The sequence below is a fragment of the Chelonia mydas genome, chromosome 11 (genome assembly GCF_015237465.2).
Source record: "Chelonia mydas isolate rCheMyd1 chromosome 11, rCheMyd1.pri.v2, whole genome shotgun sequence".
In the NCBI taxonomy this organism is placed as follows: Eukaryota; Metazoa; Chordata; order Testudines; family Cheloniidae; genus Chelonia; species Chelonia mydas.
Window position 1 is genome coordinate 18,265,073 of NC_051251.2, and position 26,311 is coordinate 18,291,383.

The 26,311-nt window shown below is 40.9% G+C and overlaps 1 protein-coding gene and 1 long non-coding RNA gene across 11 annotated transcripts in view; one reads left to right on the top strand and one right to left on the bottom strand.

The window, feature by feature from the left end:
* Positions 1–1,635: 1,635 nt before the first annotated feature.
* Positions 1,636–6,573, bottom strand: LOC122462283. Its single transcript, XR_006284754.1, has 2 exons — positions 6,388–6,573; positions 1,636–1,690 (listed from the first exon to the last, which is right to left on the bottom strand). It is a non-coding gene; the product is annotated as an uncharacterized LOC122462283 (long non-coding RNA).
* CCNT2 (cyclin T2) overlaps positions 3,138–26,311 on the top strand; it is a 43,117-nt gene continuing 19,943 nt past the window's right edge. The window contains exons 1-7 of one of the 10 annotated variants that reach the window (XM_043524949.1): positions 3,138–3,642; positions 5,791–5,872; positions 9,370–9,396; positions 21,252–21,314; positions 21,687–21,815; positions 22,970–23,030; positions 24,745–24,807. In XM_043524949.1, the coding sequence (XP_043380884.1) occupies positions 3,356–3,642; positions 5,791–5,872; positions 9,370–9,396; positions 21,252–21,314; positions 21,687–21,815; positions 22,970–23,030; positions 24,745–24,807 (712 nt within the window). In that variant the 5' untranslated portion in view covers positions 3,138–3,355. The other 9 variants (XM_037911851.2, XM_037911853.2, XM_037911852.2 and 6 more) reach the window with 9 other exon arrangements.

The following is a 26,311-nucleotide window of genomic DNA, read 5'->3' on the forward strand; positions in this document are numbered from 1 at the left end:
AATAAGCTGTTATTGTGCATGCCTGAAAATCTTGTGGGGTATTATAGCTGTTGGCAACCATTGTATGGAGAGTTGTTGCAAAAGTTTCCATGTATTACGTTTTTGGAAGGTTTACCTGATACTTTTAATGATGAAGTTATTTCCTAGTAATAAAATGAATATGGTTATTATAGACAATCTAATGGAGTCTCCTTCTGAAAGTGGTAAAATTGAGAAAGTCTTTACAAAATACATGCACCACAGGAACCTAAGTATTATGTACATTGTGCAAAACATGTTTTGTCAGGGGGAAAAAAAAGCCTAACGATTAATTTAAATAATAAGTATATGGTCTTTAAAAAAAAACAAAAAACCACATAAACTGCAAATAACCACTTTGGCCCAGCAAATGTACCCTGGTAAAACACAATTATTTTTGGAGGCTTTTGAGGACGCTACCAAAAATCTCTATGGGTACCTGCTGGTGGATTTAAATGCTTCAGTGCCTGAAGCCTTCAAGTTAAGAATGGGCCTTTTCCCCCTGACTGACCCTGTGTATACACCTTAAAAAAAAACACCATAAAAATTGGTTATTTTTATCAAACCCCCATTTTTAAAAAGAGCATCCCCCTGACAATCATGTCTAGCCGCGTGTAGAGAAACCTGGCTCTTTTAAAGATTCCTCAAAGCCAAACAGCAGCAAAGGAAAGCTATTCTCTGCTTGGCTTCTGACAACCTGTTAGCGACCACCTCAGAAATAGCGCTCAACACGTGAAAAGGAAACGTTCCTCTGAAACCCCGACAAATAAGCGTACTAAAAAGAAAATGGGGGATTATTAAAAAGCTGAGTGATAAAAGGGTATCCCTCAAAAGAAAAAAGCTAATTGTAAAACAGGCCGGGGGCTTTAGCGGTCCTTTGTTGAGCTTTGCACTCCCTCTACCGTCAGCCCTTTTAATTAACGGATAATGGAACATGCTGAAAAATTGTACCTCGTTCCTAGCTATCAGAATAAATAAAACACGCCTCTAGTGGTGAAAAAAAAGTATCAGAACCATCATCAAAAACCCCATACACTTCCATGTTAACCACAGAGGGCAGCGCCGTTGCAAACCGAGTCTCCGCTCTCATGTTTCCAGTTTTAAACAGAAAATGATGACTGGCGCACTCCTTGTCTGGGGTCAGATCAAAGGCATACAGCGTGTAACCCTGGGCAAATTCACAACGATCCATCAAGAGCGATCGGTCTTTTACATATTTCCCAGTCGCCTGCACAAGCTGCATGTACTCCCTCATACAGTTTCCATTTTCAAAATCGGGTTGTAGGGGTTTGGCTGGCACCTGTTCACCATCCACATACAAGGCCAAAGTTAAAAGGGTTTTTAACACAGCTGCGGCTGAAACGTCACTATCGATAAACCCAATTATGAGCTGCTTGGGTAACTGTCCCAAAAAGAAGTTTTCCTGGTTACTGACATGACTGCCGGCCTGAATGCTAAACATCTTTATGCCCACCCTGTCTACCAAGCACTTAGCACTGGCAGTCATCAGAACTTCCACATGCCCCAAGCAAACCCCTGGTGTCACTTTCACCCGTTTTACAAACAGGGACGCTGAAATAATATGCACTGGCATTCCCGCTCATGAGGCAAAAAACATCTTTGCTATGCGTCAGTTTAATTTTCAAGTCCACGCCATTCAGCAGCAGTTTTTCTTGAAAAAATAAATCGCTGTGTAGAGGCCCCAAAATATCCAGCTTCCTGCTGCCAGCCATTAGTCTGGTCCGGCACACAAATCCCTCGTTACCTGCACCATCCAAAATGGTGCTTTCGTGGGCCCCCGCTGTGTCTTTATAAAACCCTCCCATTGAAACTGCGTAGCAAGGGCATCATGGCTATCGTTCAGAATCAGCTCTATCAAGGCTCTGTAAGGGTAACAATTGTTGCTCTGACTGATAAGATGGTTGCCTAGAGTGACATCCAACTGGTTAAAAAGGGTGGTGATGGGATCGTTTGTTTTGGCAACCCAGGCGTCGTCATCAATATCTGAGCAATCTTCTTTTACCATCTTGCAGCACATGTACAGCAGCATGTTGTTAAGGTGTAAGTAATGATTCCCGAGTCCTGAAATAAAAAATTCTAGAGGGGCATTTACTGTTAAAGCGGCCAAAGGAGGCACCGCTACATAAAAGCTATTCTCTATGCTGGTTTGTGTGGGAGCTATTTGAAATAAATCGAGTTCTGATTTGGCACATTCTTCAGAGCCACAATGAATGAAAGCCATTTTAAAATATATCCTTTTCCTGAGGGCAACGCTCTGCTTCCTTTTCTTAGAGCGCCTTTTATGGTGGAGGCATCTTCTGGCAGCTTTTTTTTTTTTTTTTTTTTTTTTAAAGGGCCTAGGAGGCCCCTCCTACACCCAAACTCCCGCCCACACCCCTCACCCTCTCCTGTACCCCTACACTCTGCCCCAGCCTGGAGCCCCCTCCTGAACCCAAACTCCCTCCCAGAAAGAAACTAATATAACACCTGTTCTAAGGTAAGAAGTAGGCTATTTTGAATTCACTTAACTATATTCTACATGTTTTAAGACTGAAACTTAACCAAATAAAAGCTTTATGTTAATTAAAAGGCAAGTTTAGTACTGCGTTAACAGCCTCGATGCCATAATGGTGATCCTTTGTTTTAAATTAGGAAAAAGACTTGTATACAGGGGCTCCACAAAATCTAATCACCCCCGGCCCACAGGAGAGTTAACCAGGCCCTGCCCCCAGAGGGGGCTTCGGGGAAGGGAGCGGCTCCAGACCAGGCCCGGGAAGGAGGCAGGAGGACGGCTGGGGCTGAGCCTGAAGGGCAGCGGGGGAGGGGCGGCCGCTGGGCGAGCCCCAGGGTTGGGGTGAGGGAGGCCTGCCCCGGCCGAAGAGCGGGCCGCGGCGCACACACCCCGTCCGTCCCCTGAATCACACGAAGCCGCTGCCCGCCGCAAGTCGGTGAGCGGGTCAAACGGTGACGCACGCCCCGCTACCCAACCAGCGCGCGCGCCAGGGCCGCACGATGGAGGAGAGGCACGGTGGTACCTCATTTCCGCCCGGATCCGATCGAGGCGGGACTTTTCTCAGGCTGCGGGGGAAGGGGCCGGCGTTAGAGGCGCGGGGTGGAGTTCTTATTCCCGATCCTAGAGTGGCTCCTCTCCCTGCGCCCCACATCCGGGGCGGGCCACTGTACTGTACGGTGCTTCGATAAGCTTGTCCGCCGATGGCAACCTCACAGACCACGTGACAGGGCTTTCCTTGGGGCGCTCTCGCCGGACTCTATGGTTTTAGGCGGCTAGGTGGAATCCTGGCTGGGCCCGTGGCCCGGAGTTCTCGCGAGAACTAATATGGAGGGAGAAGAGGGGCCTGGCGCCGCGGCGGCTGGGCCGCCGGCGGGCGGGGCCGGAGGAGGAGGGGGAGGAAGTGTCATGGCGGCGGCTGCGAGCGGGTCTGGTGGCGCGGGCTCGGCGGTGCGGGGTGGCGGCGCCTCCGTGTCGGCATCGCGCTGGTTCTTCAGCCGGGAGCAGCTGGAGAACACGCCGACCCGGCGCTGCGGGGTGGAGGCCGACAAGGAGCTCTCGTATCGGCAGCAGGCGGCCAACCTCATCCAGGACATGGGCCAGCGCCTCAACGTGTATCCGACCGGGGAGACCGGGCTGGGCGGGGCGAGGCCTGGGTGGCAGCCTCATCCGGCAGCTCAGCGCGTAGGTGGAGGGGAGCCGGGGCCGGCTCAGGGGCCGGCAAGGCACCAGGTCCGGTGTGCCGAGAGGTACCGGCCGGGAGCCGGAGAGTGCCGGAGGCCTAGAGAGGAGGCGAGCAGGGGCCTGGCGCCGGGAAGGGAGCTGGGGCCTCGGTGTGGTGGAGGGGAGGCAGCGGGTGGGTCTGGGGGCGAGAGTTGTTGGCTCATCTCTCTGTTCCCGTATTACATTCTCTGGAACTCCCGGCTGATCCAGCCCTCCTCGGGGAGTGGGTCTGAGGCGTTATAACGTTCCCCAGCTGTGTGCTGCCGGGTGTCGGGGACGGGGGGATTGAAGGACATGCTTCTCAAGGTTGGGTCGGGATTCTTTCCCCCCATTGATGTGGCTGAACTCCAAAGTTGTTTTCATCTCCTTTGGCTTTTGCAGCTACTTTAACATTCTTAGTCCCTTAAAGCCAAACTTCTTCTCTCCCACCCCTTGAAATATAAAGGAGAATGACATTTATTGAAGTTGAATATAGTGTTAGGAGGAAGAGCTGCATTTTAAGACCCTGTGTTTATAGCTTAATTTTAGTTTATTTTCGACCATACTCTGGAAGGGCTCCCAGTTGTCTTACTGAGGGCTTGTCTACACTATGCAGCTTTTAGCGACAGGGCTGTGTCGACACAGCCTTGTTGCTAAGGGTATATCTATACTACCCGTCGGATCAGCGGGCAGCGACTGATCCAGCAGGGGTCGATTTATTTTGTCTAGACACCATAAATCGATCCCCGAGCGCTCTCCCTGACTCCTGTACTCCACTGAGTTGAGAGGCGCAGGCAGAGTCGACAGTCGACTCACCGTAGTGAAGACACCGAGGTGAGTAGATCTAAGTACGTTGACTTTAGCTACGTTATGTTATTCGCTTAGCTGAAGTTGTGTAACTTAGATCAATCCCCCACCCCATCGCCAGTGTAGACCAGGGCTAAAACTTGCGTGTGTAAATGCGCTCTGTCAGTATTTTCTCCTTTTGCCTACTAAATACTTCCAGCCCCATGAGTGGCATTAGCTTTGTCGGCAGGAGACCACTCCTGCCGACAAAGCCGCATTCATGCTGCCACTTGCATTGGCAAAACTTTTGTCTTTTTGGCTTTTTTTAAGTACCTGTTAAAGACAAAAGTTTTGTCGACAATGTCGCAGTGTAGACAAGCCCTTAAAATTAGTCTCTCTCTCTCTTTTTCGTTTAATCCTAAAGCCATTATTCTAAACTTTTTCTCTTGTTTCAGAGTAGCAGCTGTGTTATTCTGTATTCGCAAAAAGAAAAGGAGTACTTGTGGCACCTTAGAGACTAACAAATTTATTTGAGCATAAGCTTTCGTGAGCTACAGCTCACTTCATCGGATGCAACAGACTGTAGCTCACAAAAGTTTATGCTCAAATAAATTTGTTAGTCTCTCAGGTGCCACAAGTACTTTTCTTTTTTCTCTTGTGTTTTCAATTATACCTTTACAATTTCCCTCATTCAAATTGTCATATAGCATGATTGTAGACTTGGGAGTTTTTTCGTTGATTACTAGGTTTTGTTAGAAGTACTGTATGTATAAACAATAGTTATTGTTCACAGGAAATAATCTATTCCATTTCTCTTGGAATTAACATCCAATTACTATAAAAAGTTTTTGTTCAGTTTGATTTTACAAGCTAGGATTCAGTGGGTTACAGTAGTTAGAAAAAAAGACTCTTAGCCTGCATAAACTTGTATAAAGGATACTTGAAAGAGTTATTTTAAAATGTTCAATACAGTAAAATTGTTCCTAGCAAGAGGATGCAATGTTAAAATCTGTCTAAAGATAAACCCTGAATTAGGGAGTCTCCTTCCAATGAATGAGACATGGTAAGTCTGGTTTTACAGTCTGTTTGAAACGAATAGTAAATGTACCTTCACACCAGATTTATACTCTCAGTTTATTTCTGCTTTATTAATTCAGTTACAGCTTTATTTAATAGAATAACATAAAAAGTATTTGTAGTAGGTAGAATTTCAAGTTTATTGGTTATACGTTGTTTGTCTAGATGTGTAAAATTTCCTTAATCCCATCTTTCAGATCTCAGCTTACAATAAATACTGCAATTGTTTACATGCACAGGTTTTATATGCATCATTCCTTCACAAAATTTAATAGAAATGTAAGTACTGACTTTTATACTCTTAAACTATACTTTCACATAATTTTGAGGCAACAGCTGGCATAGCTTTCACATGTGATGCTGTCCGCATGTACAGTTTCATTGTATCTTAGAGTATTATAATTTTAGCTTCAGAATATGGTTTTAGAAACATTATTTGTAGTACTCTGATTTCAAGTGGAGACTATTTTAACAGGTAGTAATTAAAATTTAACTTCTGCTGTGTTCCGAAACTAGAGAAATAATGTGATAAACAGCAAGAATACACACTGACCAATCTTCTTGATTTTTCTATTGTAGATTTGTTGGTTAAACTCTCTGTCAATGTAGTTTAAAAGTCTGGGGATATGGGTAGAGACCTGTGTGGATACAAAATTTGTATCCGCATCTGATCTACAAAGATGGTCCGAGGATATCTGCATATGCAGATATAAAGCTGATCTCCGCAGATTTGAAGGGCTCTAGATATGGGAACAAATATTATCTGGTGCAATTATGGTTTACGTCTAATTTACGTATACAGTAGAACCTCAAATTTATGATCACCTCAGGAATGGAAGATGTTTGTAAAGCTGAACAAAAAACATTATGGTTGTTCTTTCAAAAGTTTACAACTGAAATTTGACTTAATACAACTTTGAAACTTTACTTATGCAGAAGAAAAATGCTGCTTTTAACCATCTTAATTTAGATGAAACAAGCACAGAAAAAGTTTCCTTACCTTGTCAAACCTTTTTTTAAACTTTCCTTTTATTTTTTTAGTATTTCACATTTAACACAGTACTGTACTGTATTTGGGGGGGTTTGGGGGTTGGTTTTTTTTTTGGTCTCTGCTGTTGCCTGATTGCATACTTCCAGTTCCAAGTGAGGTGTGTGGTTGACTGGTCAGCTCATAACTCTGAGATTCTACTGTACTTTGATTTGTAAAAGCCATGGTCAACTTGTATAACTCTTCTACCTTCAGTAACTCAGTGGGCAGATACAGTAGATGGAAAAATCTCAAATCTGGCCTGGAAAGTAGCTCTTGCTGTCTTGTATGTAATTTACTGGTGAACTGGATGTTAAATCTTTAATAAAAATTCTGTTTGTGTTTGGATGTTTCTGTAACCAGTTCTGTTTGGAATATTTTTAAAAACTGGATCATGTGAAATCTCAAGCCTGTTTTTCCTGTCAGTTATATTAGATGTGTTGGTAAAAAATATTTGTTCAGTGCTTATGTCTTTCATCATATGAAAATAGATATTTTGGATTTGTTTTCTCCCCTTCCTCTCCCCCTCCCCCCCTCATATAAAGAATAGTCAATGGTGTAAGGAGGTATGTTGTTTAATGGCGTGGATGGTCTCTCTGAGCCCTGGCTACACTGTAAAAATAGTTTAAACACTGGTGTGAAACGTAGTTGAGACCCAGGTGCATTAAGATTTTTTGTGTTTTGATGGTAGAACAAGAAATAAGCCATATAAAATGATTGGACTACAAACAAATTTCCTAACCATGATTAATTATTTTTGCCACCTAGGAGACTGTCAAATTTGCAGCAAGCTGGTTATCAAATAGTTACAGAGTTTTAAACCACATCTACAAAAATGTTTAAAGCTTTTTATTATGTCTTGTACCTGGACTCGCTATTCTTCTTTGTATGAATGGAGAAAATCTGTGCTACAACCATGTTAGAGGGCCACGTATTTATTTTATTGTGATATGTATCTAGCCTGAAAGGACGCATCTTCTTTAAAATAGCTTTTTATTCTCAGGGCAAGAATAGTGTTAGAAGTTTAGGACACAAGTGTATATCTATCAAAATCATGTTTAAATACTATTAGGTTATTTTGCATGGACAAGCCCTTTAAAGGTGTTTTTGGATTAATCCATCGAGGGCAGTAAAAGGTTTGTATTACATCACTTTTTCTCATTTTGTTAGATAAGTACATAGTCTAGTTCAGCAGTTCTTAAACTTCATTGCATCGCAACCCCCTTCTGACAACAAATATTACTACATGACTCCAGGCAGGGGGCCTGGAGCCTGAACCTGACGCCTATCACGTAGGGGGGCAAAGCCTGAGCACTGATGCCCTTGGTCTTCAACTTCAGCACAAGGCGCCAGGTCCAGTGAGTCTAATGCTGACCCTGATGACCCTGTTGAAATGGGGTCACGACCATCTTTGGGTCACAACCCACAGTTTGAGGACTGCTGATCTAGTTGGTAATCCATGGCCAATTGAGTATAATCTAGTGAGGCACCCAAAGGTTACTTTTGTGACTGTGGGCAGTTTATGGCCCTCCTCATTCAGGCAGAGTTGATTGGAGTGGAGATTTGAGTTTACATGATGTTTCCACAGCCCAGACTGGTGTAGCCTAAAAAAGAAATCCATTGGGTGGTAAACCAATGACACATCTAGCCACCAAGGCCAGCTTTTGGTAGTGACAAGAGAGTTTTCAGCTTGGGGGGGCAAACTTTTTGGCCCAAGGGCCACATCTGGGTAAGGAAATTTTATGGCGGGCCATGACTGCTCACAAAATTGGTGGTTCGGGTGTGGGATGGGGTGAGGGATAGCTTTCACATTTCTGGGGTGGGGCCAGAAATGAAGAGTTCAGGGTGTGGGAGGGGGCTCCGGACGGAGGCAGGGGGTTGGTATGGGCTGGGGGGGGGGATTGGGAGTGCAGGAAGGTGATCTGGGCCAGCACTGAGGGGTTCGGCTGGTGGGAGGGGGATCAGGGCAGGGTATTGGGGCACGGGAGGGGTTGGGCGCAGGCTCCAGGCGGCGCTCTACCTCAAGCATCTCCCAGAAGCAGCAGCATGTCCTCCCTCCGGTTCCTAAGTGGAGGCGCGGCCAGGCGGCTCTGTGTGCTGCCCTGTCCGCAGGCGCTGACCCGCAGCTCCCATTGGCCATAGTTCCTGGCCAATGGGAGCTGTGCGGGCAGTGTGAAGAGTCCCCTGGCTGCTCCTGTGCATAGGAGCTGGAACAGGGCATGCTGCTGCTTCTGGGAGCTGCACGGAGTGGGGCAAGGCCCTGACCCTCCTCCCTGGCTGGAGTGCCCGAGCGGGGCAAGCCCCGGACCCTACTCCCCAGCGGGAGCCTTAGGGCCGGATTAAAACACCTGGAGGGCCGGATGCAGCCCCCAGGCCGTAGTTTGCCCACCTCTGCTTTAGCCACTATATTCTACCTTCAACTGGACACTAGTCTATACAGTCACTTAGTTCTTAGAATTGCTAGCACATCTGTAACTTGTAAGCAGAGCTGCATTAAATTTCTTATGGGTCAGTTCTATGCAGCCTTCAGTTTCAGAAAAGCTACATTTATGAAAGGATAATTTTGTAACTTATTAATTGAACTAAAAGTTAAAAAGCTAGCACATATTTTTCAGAGCACTTATAGGTGTGTCTCCAAATAACTTTCTGTATTTGCTATGAATATTATGTTAGACAGTGGTTTTTATATTTGTATTGATGCATAGGCATCAAATGCACTGCCTCATTTTTTCTTTTCCTATTCTTTTAGGGTGAAGGGAGTGGTCTCAAAGTGAATGTGAGTCACTTTTAAATTCATACTCCCAGGCCATCTGGCAGATTCTTTGTAGACAGGGCAAAGGCCAAAGGCTGTTATGAATACTTAGTAAATGTTATCCAAATCTTCAGAGTGCTTGGCCAGCTGAAAATTTAACTACTACATTCATCTACTGCAAGAAGAAACTAACTGTTAGAAATTAAAATTGTACAAGGTACTAATGATCTTAAAGCTAAAGCCTATCTGACGTTTTTTATCGAATATGCATGTCTAATGGTTCTTCGACTTACATTAAAGCTAATGCTTACTCATGAAAACAAGAAATAGGAAGCCTGGGGATAAAAATTAGCTGCCAAAAGTCACAATAGGTTGAGTTGTGGCTGCAAAGATCAATTCAGATTGTAAGGCTTAAGCCTTCATTTCCTTTTTATTGGTAAACTGAATTTCCTTTAACTATTCTACACTAAACTTATGTATTTATTCCTTAAGTACCACTTGATTATGCATGTAAGTAGCTCATGCAAATACATACGTATTTATAGCCAAAAATCTCTACTCCATGATGGCCATTGCTAAATGTTATAATATAAGATCTGCTGAAAGAAACTATTCACTGATACATTTTTACTGGCTCAGTTCTGTTTCTGCAGTTGTCAAAATGATAGCAACTTTGTAGTAAATTCTTAAAATCTTGAAGGAAGTCAGAATGGCTATCTTGCAATGGTTTCAGCAGTAGTTTCAGGTTAGGTTTTGTATATCCTGGCATTGAAGCAGCATAACAGCCATTTTTAAACTCTCTAAATTTTTGTTTGGTCAGTAGAGACCAGCCATAAGTTTAATAAATTTTTGTCTAGATCCATACTCTACCTTTAGAACAGTAATAGCTAGTTTTCGCTGGTCAGGCAAACCACGTAGAAACGAAGTTTAGCATGAAATTTATCATTAGTTCAGCTGACGCTTTCAATGTCAATGTTGACAGAGACTTAACTTTTGGTTTGCTGGTTAACTATTTTAACACCATAAGGTCTATACTCTTGTTAAAAGAAGATGCAGCAGACACACAAGTCTGCAAACTATTCCCATAACAAGTTTTAAAAACTGTTTCATCATTACATTCATACGAGGCATCAACTGTAACTTGGCTTCAGTTTTGTATTAATTGGAGATATCATTTTTGCCTGTTTCCAAATGCAGAAATGAGAAGAGAACCTTGGCACATGGGAAATGGGAGGTAAAACACCCAAGATGCACTCTTAAACTTGAAACTCTTAAAACACTCAAATCACTTTGTAGAAATACTGTACCAGATAACCAGGCTAAGAAGCATCCAGTGCACTTAACATATGATGCCCTGTTATTGTTTAATGTCACACATGTTAGAATCCTGGTAAAGTGCCTAAACACTAAAATGATGGATTGGCTTTATATAAATACTTAAAATAGACTGTAGGTGAGATTAAGCTATTCTTCCTCCTAATTATTGCACTTCAAAGAGTTAAAATATTTTGATACCCAATTATGGAAGTTCTCAGAGTATTCATAGCTTTGGTTGTATTACAGTGATTGCCTTGTTGATCACCCTCCGCCCCCCCCCCCCCCTGCACAATCTCATAACATCCCCGTGGCATGTAAGGCAATCATAGGAAAGTAATATTGTAAAAGCATTGAATGTTTTTAGCAGTTCTTAATGAAATTTGGCTGCTGGAAATGCCAGAATCCAACTCTGTGGACCATAGTTTGAAAAATCTAGCATAATCTATAACCACTTAACTTTCAAGATCTGGTTAAACATTAGTACGTCCGCACTGTATTGAGCTTGAAAACAATATATTAATAGTCTAGATATTTTTGTCTTTATCTAATATGCTTTTTTTAAGCTGGTAAAGCTTTTTATCGAGATAGCCTTATGGACAAGGTCCCTGTAGTAAATTATGGTGCATATTGGAGATGAATTCTAAGACCATTCCATGCGCCTGCAATCCATCAAGTAGGCTTGACAAGCCTATTATTTAATCACAGTCAAATGTTCCAGCAGGAATGCCCTGGAACTTCATTGTGTTTTGCGTTTTCCTGAATTAAAATAACTCAGTTAAGTAATTTGTATTTTTGTTGTTAGACATAAGCATCTATTTAAGGCCGAGCCTGTTGGTGACCATAAAATCTTACTTTTTTGTTGCTGTTCTAATGAATTTGTGCTTAAAAATATTTGATTGTTCTTGATATTATTTGACTAGTCAGTTGGCCATTTATTTTTGGACTAGTCAAATATCCAACCCATCATCAAGAATTATTTTTAAAAACACAGTGTTGTACCTTTTCTTTTATTTCCAATGGGATTTGGCTCCTAACTGCCACAGCCACTTTTGAAAATGGATTTACATTTAGGCATTTTTGGAAATTTTACTCTATAATCTGTCCGGAGGAGTATATCCAGGGCAAATGCTTAAATTTATTTAAATTGTTCATTTTGTGCTGTCTTAAAAATGGTGGTGTTTCCATAAAAGAAGGTTGCAACTTTCCTGTCAAGTTCAAGTCTTCGCTATTCAGGTTTTCTGGCATAATCACATCAATTATGAGGTATTTCTGTGTCAAAAATTATTGAAGCTAATATCAAAGAGCTGCTGGAAGACCTGAAACAGAGGCTTAAATTATTCTTGTGGCTACATTTTGATGACTCTCAAATGTCTCAAAATAAAATTAACTACATCAGTGTTCGCTCTTCCACTTCAGTAGATTAAGCTCCATTCAATGGTACAGATATTGAATAATCTGGAAAGCCAGACTTTTCTAGGCTCTTTAGATAATGGATCCTTTTTATCTTGACAACCTTTACATTTTACTTCTAAAGAACTCTATTTACTATTTTAGCCAAAGCAATAACTTGTTTCGTACTATTTTAACTTCAGAAATTTTGAGTCAAATAAAACTGTACACTATACCAACCACTTATTTGCAGCATTGATTGAGAACTTTTACACTTATCACAGTTCATGTGAGAAACCACCCAGTGAACTCAATGCTGAAAACTAAAAGGAGCTAGCCAACTTTACGTAAACCTAAGTTTTCAGAAGCCCTGTCCACCTTCATAAGTTCAGGACTCCACACAGTCCCGTCTCCAACAGCCAGTGAGTTGCTTTCCAGTAACTGGTAACTCCACTTATTTCCCCTTCCTCATTGATGCTTCTAGGCCAGTGGTCCCCAAACTGTGGGGGACACAAAGGAATGTTGTGGGGGGGGGGGGGGGAGGACATGGCAGGGCCCGGGCCAGGCCCCACGGCGGGGCATGGAGGGAGTGTCACCTGTGCCTGCTCCTGGCCCAGCTGCAGCCCTGGCCCTGACTGCAGCTGTGTTCCCAGCCATGGCCCTGACTGTGGCCTCGCTCTCGGCTCCAGCTCGGAGGTCCTGTGGGGGGCACCAGGTAAAAAGTTTGGGGAACACTGTTCTAGACAGTTCTGTAGTTTACTGCCTACCCATCAGAATAACAAAAAATGTCCCTATCACTTCCATTTTAACTTTTTAAGCTAGGTAAGCTTAAGATTGAAATTAGAGCCTTAAATTCTTAATATAAAAACAAAATATGTTCATATAAATATTTCAGTGACATAACATCAACAAATATCAGTGATGGGTGGGGGTTTTCACAGCCCTAGGTACTCAACCCATACAAGTACATTTGTAAGGAAGACAGCAGGTTTTAAATACCAAGTGAATGACTATATTTGCAGAGCCATATCTACATATTTTAATAACTGGCATTTCCAGAAATGTGAACACTGAGATTTTAAATCAGTTTAACAATGATGTTCTCATTGAATTACATGCTGCACAAAGAGCACAGGCATCTTCACTCTTTCTGTGGAATTCTCTGTTTTGATTGACGATCAAAAATGGGATTCCTGCCACCTGCCAAAATCCTCTTACACCATTTTATTAATCTTGTCTCCAGAGTTCTTTAAATCTGAGGTATACATTAACATCATGCTCTCTTAAACGTAATGTGATATTTTTTATTTTTTAGAAAAGGCATGAAAGTATTTTCACTTTGCAGTAGATGATATTTGCTACTTTCTGTACATACTGTAGTGGCTGTATAGTAACTGATAAAACACTCTTTTAATGTTATTTTAGGTTTGATTAAACTTGACTGAAGTGAAATTCAGAAATCTTTATTTTTCTCCTCACAGAACTCATTCTCAGACTTAGTTATCTTTAAGCCTTTTTTATTTAGATCATCCAAATGGTTTCCTTTTAAAACTTCAAGCTTGGCATACTTATAGTCTTCAGTGAGGAGCTTATATACCACTAGAGGTAATGATTGGTGAGCTACTGCTGAGAGGCTACCTACCCTCACAAGTGAGTAGTTAAAATGAAATATTTAAAAATTCATCCAGAAGGAACTTTATTCTGCACATTTTCCTGATGGTTTTATGATGAGTTTGAGTGACAAATCACTTGCATTCCCCTTATATTTAGGCTATGTCTGTTTTCAGTTGTATTAACTAGAGTTAAGATTGTATCAAAAAGTTCAGTATAGACAAGGCACAAGACTAATAAGGATGGCAGTTCTAATGACATACCTGATGCTGATCTGTCCACGAGGAAACTGAAACTAACCCATTTTACTTAAGCTAAGAAACAGCTGCAAACGGTGATTAAATTGTTAAAAAGGAAGGCCTGAGAAGATAGAGCTCTCTTAAACATTTGTGCTGTTCCAACTCTTGGCAGTTTGACCAGAATACTTCCTGATAATCAGGTTATAGCTGCAAACTGAATGCCTCTTTCTTATTACTCAAATGGAAATTTTTTTTAAAATGTGTTTTCTGATAAAAGGAATGTGAGCTCTTTGTATCTCACCACCTAACCTTAAGTACCTCTATTATGCTCTAAAGTGAAAGGTATGAAATAAAATATCATCAGAATAAAATTTTAAGTATTCATGGTAGGTGGATCTCCATTTAGGTAGCTCAGCTGTCCTTGGTATCTTGAAGAGTATGTGTTCCTCACTGACATGCTATGTCTGAAGTTTCAAGGAAGCCATTTCATATCTGAATAAGTATCTTCAAAAATGGTTAACCTGAGTAACAATACCAGAAAACTCTAGCTTAGACAAGGCCATGGAAATCAAGGATTGAATGGACATGGAGATCTCTCACCTTTGGAAGTGGTCCTGCTCAGTAAAAGTTGAGGCACACTGAGAAGTTGATGGATGGAGGAAGCATTCTAATTCTGTACCTGATATTTGGTTAAGTAGAATTCCAGTACTGTCAGTCAGACATCTCTCATAGAATTTCAGTGGAAATTATTGGAGAAGTAATTGTTTAACAATTATTTGATCAAGGGAGACTTGGTCACATAGAATTCTCTGACAGAGACAGGGATAGAATCCAGATTTCCAGGGCAGCATTCAGCTGCCTTAACCATGAGACCCTCCTTTCTCTTTGTGCAGTCCCTTGGTTCATTCACTGTGGACCTTTCAACTTCTGCAAGAAATGTCATAGGGCATTTATAGACAACAGCCTCTTTGCTATCCAACCCTGTTTCATATCCAGTGCACTGAATGAGGCAGGTATCTGGGTGGGGAGGAAGGGAATGTGTGATCATGTAATTAAAGGCTGTATAAAATGAATGTGCACAAGGGGCCAAATTAAGGTTGCCTGTACAATCTTAATTAGACTCATAGAATATGGCACTTCCTAATTTTTGAGGGCTTGACTTTGCAACCTTAATAATGTTCTGTTAACGTAGTTTTGCTTGTAATTTCCTATGTTTTTAAAAAGCAAACTGAAAAACAGATTCCATCATATAAGATATTGACACCCACATAGTTCATTAGCAGCATTGGAATCTCTACTCCACCACACAGACCTGTGCCACTTGAGCTAATGGAGTAACTGATGGCAGTAGTAGGATGTCATCCTTCTACGTGGACCAGCACTTAAAGGGGGCTGAAAAATGCACATTGCCAGTGGGTTTCCACAGATACTTACTAATTGCAACGGAATGGTGAGATTCTGGTTTTTTGGGTTTCATTCCAGCCTCTCGAGGGAAGTGTGCTGTAGTGGACAGAGGCTTTTAGCTGTTCTCACTTCTCTGCCTCATCTCCATCTCAGTTTCACCCCTTCTGCCTCATCGCTTCCAACCTGTTTCTCTCCCAGTTCTATTCCCTACCCTGGGCTCCTCATCACAGTCCCACTTCTGTTTCTCAGGCTTCTCATTCCAGTCTTCCTGCCCAACCAACCCTAATACCTACCCTCCAGGGCTCTCTGCCAGAGTCCCAGTCTCCCACTCCACTCCTGTCCCGCTGGCCTCCAGATTCCTTGTCCAGTTTCCCCATACTTCAGCTCCTTGTCAAATCTAACACTTTCCCCATACTCGCACATCTTCTTCCCTCGCCCCATCCCTCCCCATCTCAGAGTCCCAGTCTCATCAGGTACTTTGTTTTAGTCTACTCCTTTCCCTCCACCCTGGTCCGGCTCTTATCCCCTTTGCATTTGAGTCTGGTGTCTAACACATCCACATTGACTGGGTACCAGCAAGAGGGTCACTGAAAGTACAGCAGGCACAGGTTCCCTGCTCTTAGTTCCTGTGCTTGGCCCAGAATAGCAATTGCAAGGAAAGTCTGGCTTTGTAACCCTGGATTGGAACATGCTCACCCATGCTGCTCGGATGGCTCACATACCTCTGGTTATACATAGGAGCTGTGAGTAGCTGGAGTGTGCTCAGTACACACTGAATCTTCAAGATTTTAGCTGTCTTTGTGATCTGAAACTTTTCAAAAATTATGACTGGGCCAAGTTTGAGCAAGTTTTCACAAGAACAGCAAAAGGCACTTCCCTAACACACAATGTACCTCCTGATAATTTGCAAGTTCTTATTCCAGAGCATGATAGTACTCCTCAAATAAAAAGGACACCAGAATTTTTTTAAATGACAGAACGTTATTCTGTAGTTTGGTTCTCAAGTTTCTGGCTGAAACTTTCAAAATAAATTTAGCTTGAGGTAGACGCCTGGCATAGAAAACTCAATTTAAGTGGTTCAGGTTTGAAGGTTATAAGTAACTGAAAACTGGATTTTACAGAAAGTGTAGGGCAACCTTAATACCTTTTATACATTAAAGTATAGCATCAACAAATTTTAGTGAATTTTTGTTGCAAGAAGGAAAGAGAACTTTAAATGTGAAATGCAGCTTATTTGGGGAAATAAAATACTAAATGCTGCAAGTAAATATGTCCAAAGAACACGGAAGCGGTTTCCTTTTTCTTAGGGAGCTGTGTAAGCAATTGCTGCCTGTGATCCAGCTTTAGTGAGGAAACTAGGTCGGGGTAGCCAATAGGCAGACCGTGGCCAAATCCAGACCACCAGAGGCTTTTGAACAGACCCCAAAATCTTTGTATTTGCTATTATAATTATTAATTATTACTTTCTCTGAAGTCTGGACCTTAACTATACCTTGACCAAGAAATTTGGACCTTGACAAAAAATAGGCTATCCCTGATTTAGGTTTCTTAATTACATATTTCTGTAGCTCAAAGGAGGCCACAGATTTGCTGTTTGTGTTCCTTTTAGTTTGCTAAACTTTAAGGTTTACAGAAAAATTAAGAGAAACATTAAGAAAACAAAAAGATCCTCTTAATGTTAAGTGGATCAGTTGAAAATATCTGCTTCTAATCAGAGGGCGACTGATTTCAGTTGTCCATAGTTTGTCCACTTTTATAACAAGAAAAACACGTATTTGATTTTTGGGATATCCCCCATCTTGGCTCAATGGAAAGGGCTACAATACCCATTGACAGTGTAGAGCAAGTAATTTCATTTGGGGTTTTTGTTAAACTATGACTCCTATGAAGATCCATTATAATTAAGGGTGCGAATTTGTCACGGAAGTCACGGATTATGTGACCTCCATGACTTCTGCAACAGGGGCAGTCTCGGGCCACTGTGTTCCCCCCTCCCCAGCAGAAGCAGCAGAGTTTGGGTGTGGGACGGGGCAGGGGGTTGGGACAGGGGACAGGGTGAGGCAGGCTCTGAGCAGCGGCGGGAACTGTGGCCCATGGGAGCTGTGGGGGCGGTGCCTGCAGGCAGAGGCAGTATGCACCGCAGAGCATGTTTTAGTCAGGGGTATATAGTAAAAGTCAGGGACGGGTCATGGGCCGTGAATTTTTGTTTACTGTCCGTGACTTTTACTAAAAATACCCGTGACTAAAACGTAGCCTTAATTATAATTCATATGTGCTTGAGCTTTGTATCAATATGTAGTTTAAAATGTTTGTTGCTACAGTAGATAACATATCTGTAATTGACACTCAATGGGCAGATTGTTTCTTACTGTTGGTCTACATAGAGAAGTTGTACTATAGCTTCAGTCTCCTTTAAAATGGATAAACAATTTGTAAACCCTGGATGAATGCTCTTAAATCCATTTAATTATATCAATTAAAATTAAGCTGGTGTGACTTCTGCAGCTAGACGAGGCCTTATTTCTTTATCCTGTAAATTTGTCTTGGTTGACCATATTATAATCTTAACTCTACAGTTTTAACACAATTTTATGTAACACTTGATTCCTTTTTGGAATAGGAAGTGAAAGGTTTCCTTGCTACAGAAAAATGAGTTGGCAGACATCTTAGAATTAACTCTTCGCTCTATTGTTTGCCTGAAAAATGGGAGTGGCAAATACAAAATGCACTTTCTCAAAAGATCGGCTCCTTTTATTTTTTTATTTTATTTTTTTTTTTCAGTTTAGGAGAAATAAGATCCTATTTTGTACTCTGATCCTGAAAACTGACTTCTAGGAACTGGGCTATAGAACAGTGCCTCTGTTTTGGCATTGTATACAAACATTAAAGAATATTTTTATTGAATTTTACAAATACTGTGCCAGTTATGGCAGTCTGCATTGAGGTCTTATTGGCCCTTAAAGTGGGTGTATATCATTTATCCTTCCCCAAAGTAATTTGTATTCAAACATGCATTACTTGTTGATGCAACTTCCAGTTCACGAATCATGGTGTGCATAATGCATCCCAGGGACTCATTTTGTGTTAAGTATTATGGGACTGTTCCAGGCCGGAGGTTCTCCTGTGAAATCATTGATCATGTTATCGTCTCATACTTCTGATCCATTAGCATTTTGATTACTTGCCAAGTTTCTGTGCCAAATAACGTTTATGCTTGCTTCTGACAGTCAATAGCTTCTGGATCTTCCTGGGACTCTGCTTCACCTTTTTCATAACAAAAGATAGTATCAGAGTTCACTCAGTTCTGAGCTTAATCTTTACTTGAACGAACTGTCTGAATTTAGTAAATTTCAAAAGAAATATCCTATTCTAACCTGTGTCTGGAAAACTGTTTTACCTGTGAATAGTCACATAGACTTTAATGCCAGAAGGGACCATCATGATTATCTAGTTTGACCTCCTACACATTGCAGGTCACAGAACTTCACCCATGCACTCCTGTGATAGACCCATAACCTCTGGCCAAGTTACTAAAGTCCTTGAATCATGATTTAAACTTAAAGACTTCAAGTTACAGAGAACCCACCATTTACTGTAATTCAAACCAGCAAGTGACTCATGCTGCAGAGGAGGTGGAAAAAAACAATCCAGGGTCATTGCCAGTCTGACCTAGGGGAAAATTCCTTCCTCTCCCCAGATATGGTGATCAGTTAGACCCTGAGCATGTCAGCAAGACCTACCAGGCAGACACCTGGGAAAGAATTCATTGTAGTAACTCAGAGCCCTTCCCACCTAGTGTCCCATCTCTAGCCCTTGGAGATATTAGCCTCCAGCAGTCGCAAAGGGGCCACATGCCATTGTAGGCCATATCATATCATTCCCTCCATAACTTTATCAAGTTAAGTCTTGAAACCAGTTAGGTTCTCCTCCTCACCCCCCATTGCTCCCTTTGTGGGGCTGTTTCAGAACTTTACTACTCTGATGGTTAGAAATCTTCATCACATTTCAAGCCCAAACTTGTTGATGGCCAGTTTAGATCTTTTTTCTTGTGCCAACATTTTCCCTTATCTTAAATGACCCCTCTCCCTCCCTGGTGTTTATCCCTCTGTTGTATTTAGAGCAAGCAATCATGTCTTCCCTCAGCCTTAGTTTGGTTAGTCTAAACAAGCTAAGCTCCGCAAGTGTCCTCTTGTAAGGTAGGTTCTCCATTCCTCTGATTATCCCAGTATCTCTTCTCTGCACCTGTTCCAGGTGGAATTAATCTTTCTTAAACGTGGGAGACCAGAATTTCACACACTATTCCAGATGAGGTCTCACCAGTGCCTTGCATAATGGTAATAACACTTCTCTATCTCTACTGGACTTGCCTCGTCTGATTCATCCTAAAATTGCATTAGCCATTTTCATGGCTGCATCACATTGGTGGCTCAGTCATTCTGTGATCAACCAATACACCCAGATCTTTCTCCTCCTCTGTTGCTTTCAGCTGATATGTCTCCCACTGATTGATAGAAATTCTTGTTTGTTCCTGAGTGCATGACTTTAAACTATTAAATTTCATCACATTTCCATTATTCCAGTTTTCAAGGTTATGCAGATCTTCTTGTATGATAGTCTGGTCTTCCTCAGTATTGTCAGTACCTCCCAACTTTGTCATCCACAGATTTTATTAGCACACTCGCATTTTTTGTGCCACGGTCATTAATGAAAATAAGTAATATTGGTCCCAAGACCGATCCCTGATTAGCTCCACTAGTAACCTCCCTCCAGCTTGACAGTTCACCTGTCATTATGACCTGATGTAATCTCCCCTTTATCCAGTTCCTTTCCCTACCTTTTAGTTCTCATTTTAATCCCCATCTTCTCAAATTAACTAATTTTCCATGTAGAAATGTGTCAGTGCCTTACTGAAATCCAAGTAGATTTGATCTGCTGTATTTCCTTTGTCTAGAAAATAACTTATCTTCTCAAAGAAAGACATCAGATTGATCTGGTACAATCTGCCAGTTTTTTCCAAAGTACCGTTTATCTCTGTATTTTTAACTACTTTTTCAAAATTTGTTGCAAGACCTTTCATACAATTGAGGTCAACTAACAGATTTGTAGTTTACTGGATCACTTCTTTTCCCTTAAAAATAGATAATATATTAGCAGTGCTCCAGTCAGAGGGTACGGACCCCAAGTTTATAGATTCATTAAAAATCCTTGTTGTAGGGCTTGCAATTTTATGTGCAGATTCCTTTAATATTAATGGATGGAGATTATCCAGGCCCCCTGATTTGATCCCATTAAGCTGTTTGAATTTGACTTCCATCTCGGATGTGGTCATTTTCTACTTCCATATCCTCATATTCATTAGCCACCCTTATCTTGCCCAAGCTCCTTGTAACCCTTATTAAAAACTGAGGCGAAGTATTAATTTAGGTGTTGGGCCATGCTTGGTAATTGCAAAAAGTATCCCGTCCTCAGTGCTCTAGCCGTCCCACTTCTTCACTTGTTTTCGTTTTATTTATATGGCTAAAAACCTTTTACTATTGGTTTTAATTTCCTTTGCATAGTCCAACTCTGCTTAGCTTTTGGCAGTTCTCACTTTTTTCCTATACTTTCTGACTTCCAAGAGGTAGCTTTCCTTGCTGATCCGTCCCTTCTTCCATTCCTTGTAAGATTTCTGCTTTCCCTTAACCTTTTTGAGATCCTTGTTCATCCAGTTTGGTCTGGAACCTTCGCTACAAATTTTTTCTCCTTGCTTGGGATGCAGGCTTCAAATATTGTCTACAACTTTGACTTAAAGTAAATCCAAGTCTCTTCCACGTTGAGATCCTTGTTCTTCCCTAACTACTTGCCCTAATTTATTAAAGTTTTCCGTTTTGAAATCAAGGAACCTAATTGCAGACTATTTTTGTTTATCCTTCCATTTAGTTTAAACTGAATTTGGCGCATGAATTGCTCAAACCACGGTTTTCCTCTACAACCAGTTCTTCGGTGAGGTCCTTGCTACTTACCAATACTAAATCTAAAATGGAATCACCTCTTCTTGGTTCGGTGACTATCTGATGAAAAAATTTGTCAGCTATCTGTCAGAATTAATTTGGCCTGAAACATTTCTTGATCATAATATAGTTTAATTCTTACAATTTTTTCCTCTTCAGCTGAGTAGGAGAACTCTATCATACTGAAATTCAGGTAGAGTAACTGTCTTCATTTTTTACTCTTGAATATTGTTTCATCTCTAGTATAGACTTTTTAATACTTTTTGCAATTACCAGTTTCCCCCCCATTCATGTAACTTTAGGTCCTGCTTGCACTAGAAAAAAAATTTTTTTCTCAAAACTAAAAAATTATCCTCTCTTACAGATAATCTCTCCTACTGCATTGTTTTTGGCTGCGAAAGTGGAAGAACAGCCACGAAAACTCGAACATGTTATCAAAGTAGCACATGCATGTCTTCATCCTCAAGAGGCACAGCTGGATACAAAAAGTGATGTACGTGGAAGTGATACTTTAAATCTAATTGTAATTCTTCTTAAGATACAGTTGACACTTCAGAGGAGTTGCTGTACTAGGTTCTTGACTGGATTAATGCCATCTGCTGACTCTAGAAGACTCTTCTATGTTTAAATCAAATAATTTGTCTGTTTTGTAACGTAATAGCATACCCATTAGTGGACCTATCACAATTACTTAATATTTCATGCAGACTAAGGCCTCTAGTTCCCTTTTTAATAGGACACTTGTGCATGTAATAAAAACTTTTCTATGATGTAATGCATTTAACTTTTGTGATAGAAGTTCAGGTTAATCTTGATTAACATATCATAAGAACACAGTATCTTTTATATCCTTATGTATTTTTTAATACCATTTTAGAAGCTGAGATGTTTTTCTCTACTTAGCTACAGTAAAACCTCAGAGTTATGCACACCTTGGGAATGGAGGTTGTTCGTAACTCTGGAATGTTCGTAACTGAACAAAAAACATGGTGGTTCTTTCAAAAGTTTACAACTGAACCTTGGCTTAATACAGCTTTGAAACTTTATTATGAAGAATGTTGCTTTTAACCATTTAATTCAAATGAAACAAACACAAACAGTTTCCTTACCTTGTTAAATCTTTTTTAAACTTTCCCTTTATTTGTTAGTAGTTTACATTTAACACAGTGCTGTACTATACTTGCTGCTTTTTTTTTATTTTTTTGGTCTCTGATGCTGCGTGATTGCATACTTTGGGTTCCAAATGAGGTGTGTGGTTGACTGGTCTGTTTGTAACTCTGGTGTTCGTAATTCTGAGGTTCTACTGTATTGGAAAACGAAATTTCCCCATCCGACAGCAGTTATACCTTTTCTTGTAGTATACAGTACTTATTTTCATGCTCAGTTATGAAAATAGTTCTCAGATTTGATTTATGCTACCATTCATTGAATGGCTAATTACCTTTGATCACAGACAAGTTGCACTTAACTGTTTTTAAAGTTGAGAATCCAAATGTGTATCAAGATATAGTAAATCAAAAGTAAGTAAATTTGAGGTCTTAAAGGAGGTCTTTAAATGTCGCCCATACCATTTCTATTTGAGACTTTGGTAAGCACAATAAATTTCTCTAGTAGGTCTTGACAGTAACTTATTTATTTGCATTTCAGGCATACCTTCAGCAGGCCCAAGAACTGGTTATACTTGAAACAATAATGCTTCAAACTTTAGGTATGTTGTTTTAAATGGTATTCAGCCTGCGCAAGAATAAGGTCTGCATGCAATCAATTAAATGTACAGTAACTCCTCGCTTAACGTTGTAGTTATGTTCCTGAAGAATGCGACTTTAAGCGAAATGATGTTAAGCGAATCCAATTTCCCCATAAGAATTAATGTAAATAGCGGGGGGCGGGGGTTTTCACCACACAAATTATATTATATTTTATTTTTTATATGTATATATAAACTTATACTGTGTGTGCGTGTATGTATATTACAACTGAATGTTGGCTTAGTACAGCTTTGAAACTTTATTATGAAGCATGTTGCTGCTTATATATATATACACACACAGACACGCACAGTATAAGTTTTAAACAAACAATTTAATATTGTACACAGCAATGATGATTGTGAAGCTTGGTTGAGGTGATGAAGTAAGAGGGTGGGATATTTCCCAGGGAATGCCTTACTGCTAAATGATGAACTAGCATTCGGCTGAGCCCTCAAGGGTTAACACGTTGTTAATGTAGCCTCACACTCTAAAAGGCAGCACAGATGGAGGGAGGGGAAACCGCATGGCGCAGAGACAGAAACACATACCCTGTGTGAGAGAGACGCATTGCCCCTTTAAGTATGCTGACCCCATCTAAGTACACTGCCATTTTAAGTAAATCAGGAAGTTGAGACAGCAACTGCTGCCAGCAGGCTTCCTCCGTCCGGAGCCCTGTCGCGTTTCCCCCCTGCAGTATGGATGGGATGAGCCGGGGAAGGGGGACACTCTGATATTAGCCCCCCTCTACACACACACACCCACACCCACCAAGCAGGAGGCTCCTGGGAGCAACTCCGAGGCAGAGGGCAGGAGCAGCACACGGCAGTGGGGGGAGGGACAGCTAAACTGCTGGCAATTGATGCACAGGGAACTTAGGGGAGCGGGGAGCTGATAGTGGGGCTGCCGGTCCACCCTGGTTCCAAGCCCCCACCAGCTAGCTGCAATGGGCTGCTCTTTCTGCAAGCAGTGGACAAAGCAGGCGGCTGCCAAACAACGTTATGAGGGAGCATTGCTCAACTTTAAACGAGCATGTTCTCTAATTGTTCAGCAATGAAACAACGTTAACTGGGATGACTTTAAGTGAGGAGTTACTGTACATCTATTACAGTGGATCCCCAATAACCCAGTATCATTGGCCTTTAGCTGACCCTTTCTGTTGCAATTTACTTTAACTGAGAAAAGGATATTTGCATTGTAAGCATGTATGCTATATTAAGTTGGACAAATATTACTTAAATAGCTATTGTTGCCACACTTTGGGAGGTTAAAATGTGCAGTGCCTGTTCAAATAGGATTGGCACTAAAACCAATATCTGAACACAGATCAATGCATAATAGTATTTTTGTTTAACTGCCTAATTGTGTAGAACTCAGTTTAAGAAGAAGAAAAACGAAGCTGCAAGGCAACAGAATTGTACCTGATCTAATGTTCTTAAAGTTGAATGCTAGTAATACTGTGGATAAAGTCTATTTAAAAAAAAAACTCCAGAGAACGAGTGATCTTTTTAATAACTTTTGGCATTTAAAAAATTGGACAGTTATTTTTAATTTATATTTATGTTCATTGGCTGCGGAGGGTGGGGTTTGATACACCTAAAGATCTGGTAGATCTTTCTCTTGTACAAATACAAAGGTACTGCAGTTTCTGAAACATAGTCCTTAATTTTTCAGGTTTTGAGATTACCATTGAACATCCACACACAGATGTTGTGAAATGTACGCAGTTAGTGAGAGGTCAGTGATCTTCAATAAAATGATTTATGAAGTGTCTTCCCCAGTGTGAGTAAATATCATTGGCACACCTGTTTCCCCAGTTATATATTACCCAAAGAGCACTCTTTAAACTGATGTATTTCAGGTTACTAAAAGCCAGATCTTGAAAATTCTCCTTTAGATGTTAGTGGTCTGCACAATTCAGAAAAGTATATAGGATTTCCATGATGTGTCTACCAATTGTTAGTTCTGTCCCTTACTTTTTTTCTGTCACTCTTCACTTCTCATTCCATGGCCCTGTCATCTCACTCTTTCCTTCCATTCTGTCAACTGACAACCATAGGAGTAGTTATAGGTGGTCTCCTGTGGCTGATACTTATATTTGGAAGAAGCAAGTCCTCATTACTTTACTCCTGCCCTTTTCCAGAACTGCCAAAAGATATTTAGGATGACAGTTCATAATTTCATTCATAAACAAGTGCTTTTCTTACAGTATCTGTTGCAGAATTAAATACAGTAGAGGGCTAGTTAATTTGAATCTGCAACTTTCTACACATAAAGCTCTTCTATCCATGCAAAAACATTCTGTGTCAGTGTTGAGTTCTGCTTTGTCAAGGCACACATCAGCAAGCAGTGGCTGGCAGAGTACATAGGAGATCTGCCACATGCAGACACTTGGAGAGATATGTGAATGATTCTATAAATAAGAACAATATCTCCGTAATCTGAGTTTTATTTTGTCTGAATTGGAGTAGTGTTGGCAAGAAATGAAATAACCTATCTTCAACTAGTGATTGCATCCTTATGTAACTTTTTCCCACTAGCGTGGCTATAGATAATAGGCTATTACTCTTTATAAGCCTATATATTAAGATTTCTATAATGTGTACTGTGCTGAAATTGGTCGACAAGGTCTTGGTATGGTGTTAGTATTTTTTTTTCAAAAGTTCCATATAAGAATTTTCTAACTGGCTTTTGCACTATAGGAATGTAAAAATTAACTATAACAGAGTCTACAATAGTCCTATAACTCACATAGGTTCCTTTTTAAGAAAAATTTTGCAGTAGATTATTCCATAGTCCTGTCTATCTTGGTTATTTAGTTCTGAAAATAGAGTTTGAGTGGGTTTTCCATACATAGTGTAGGAAGAAATTACTTGGATAAACTTACTATAAATGTACTTATTCTTCTTGTGCAGGTTCCTGGGACCACCTGCATAGTTAGGGTTGCATTTTAAAAAGGCACACAGCTGATTTTCTTTAAAAATAGGGGGCACTGGTATGACTCTTGCAAAAATTAAAATTTATTTTGGAATTGGGGTGTGGCTGAAAATTGACCTTGACAATCCTGTGTCTCAATGACAGACTCCTTAAAAGATTTATATCCGTCTATAGAAAAATTGCTGGAAGTTGATTTTGAGTAGATCTGGTGCAACTGATAGGTTTTGTGTGTGGAATTTTTTCCCCCATTTAGGGTAATTTTTAGTTGTTACTTGCATATGACTTGGACATATGCAAGCCTGAT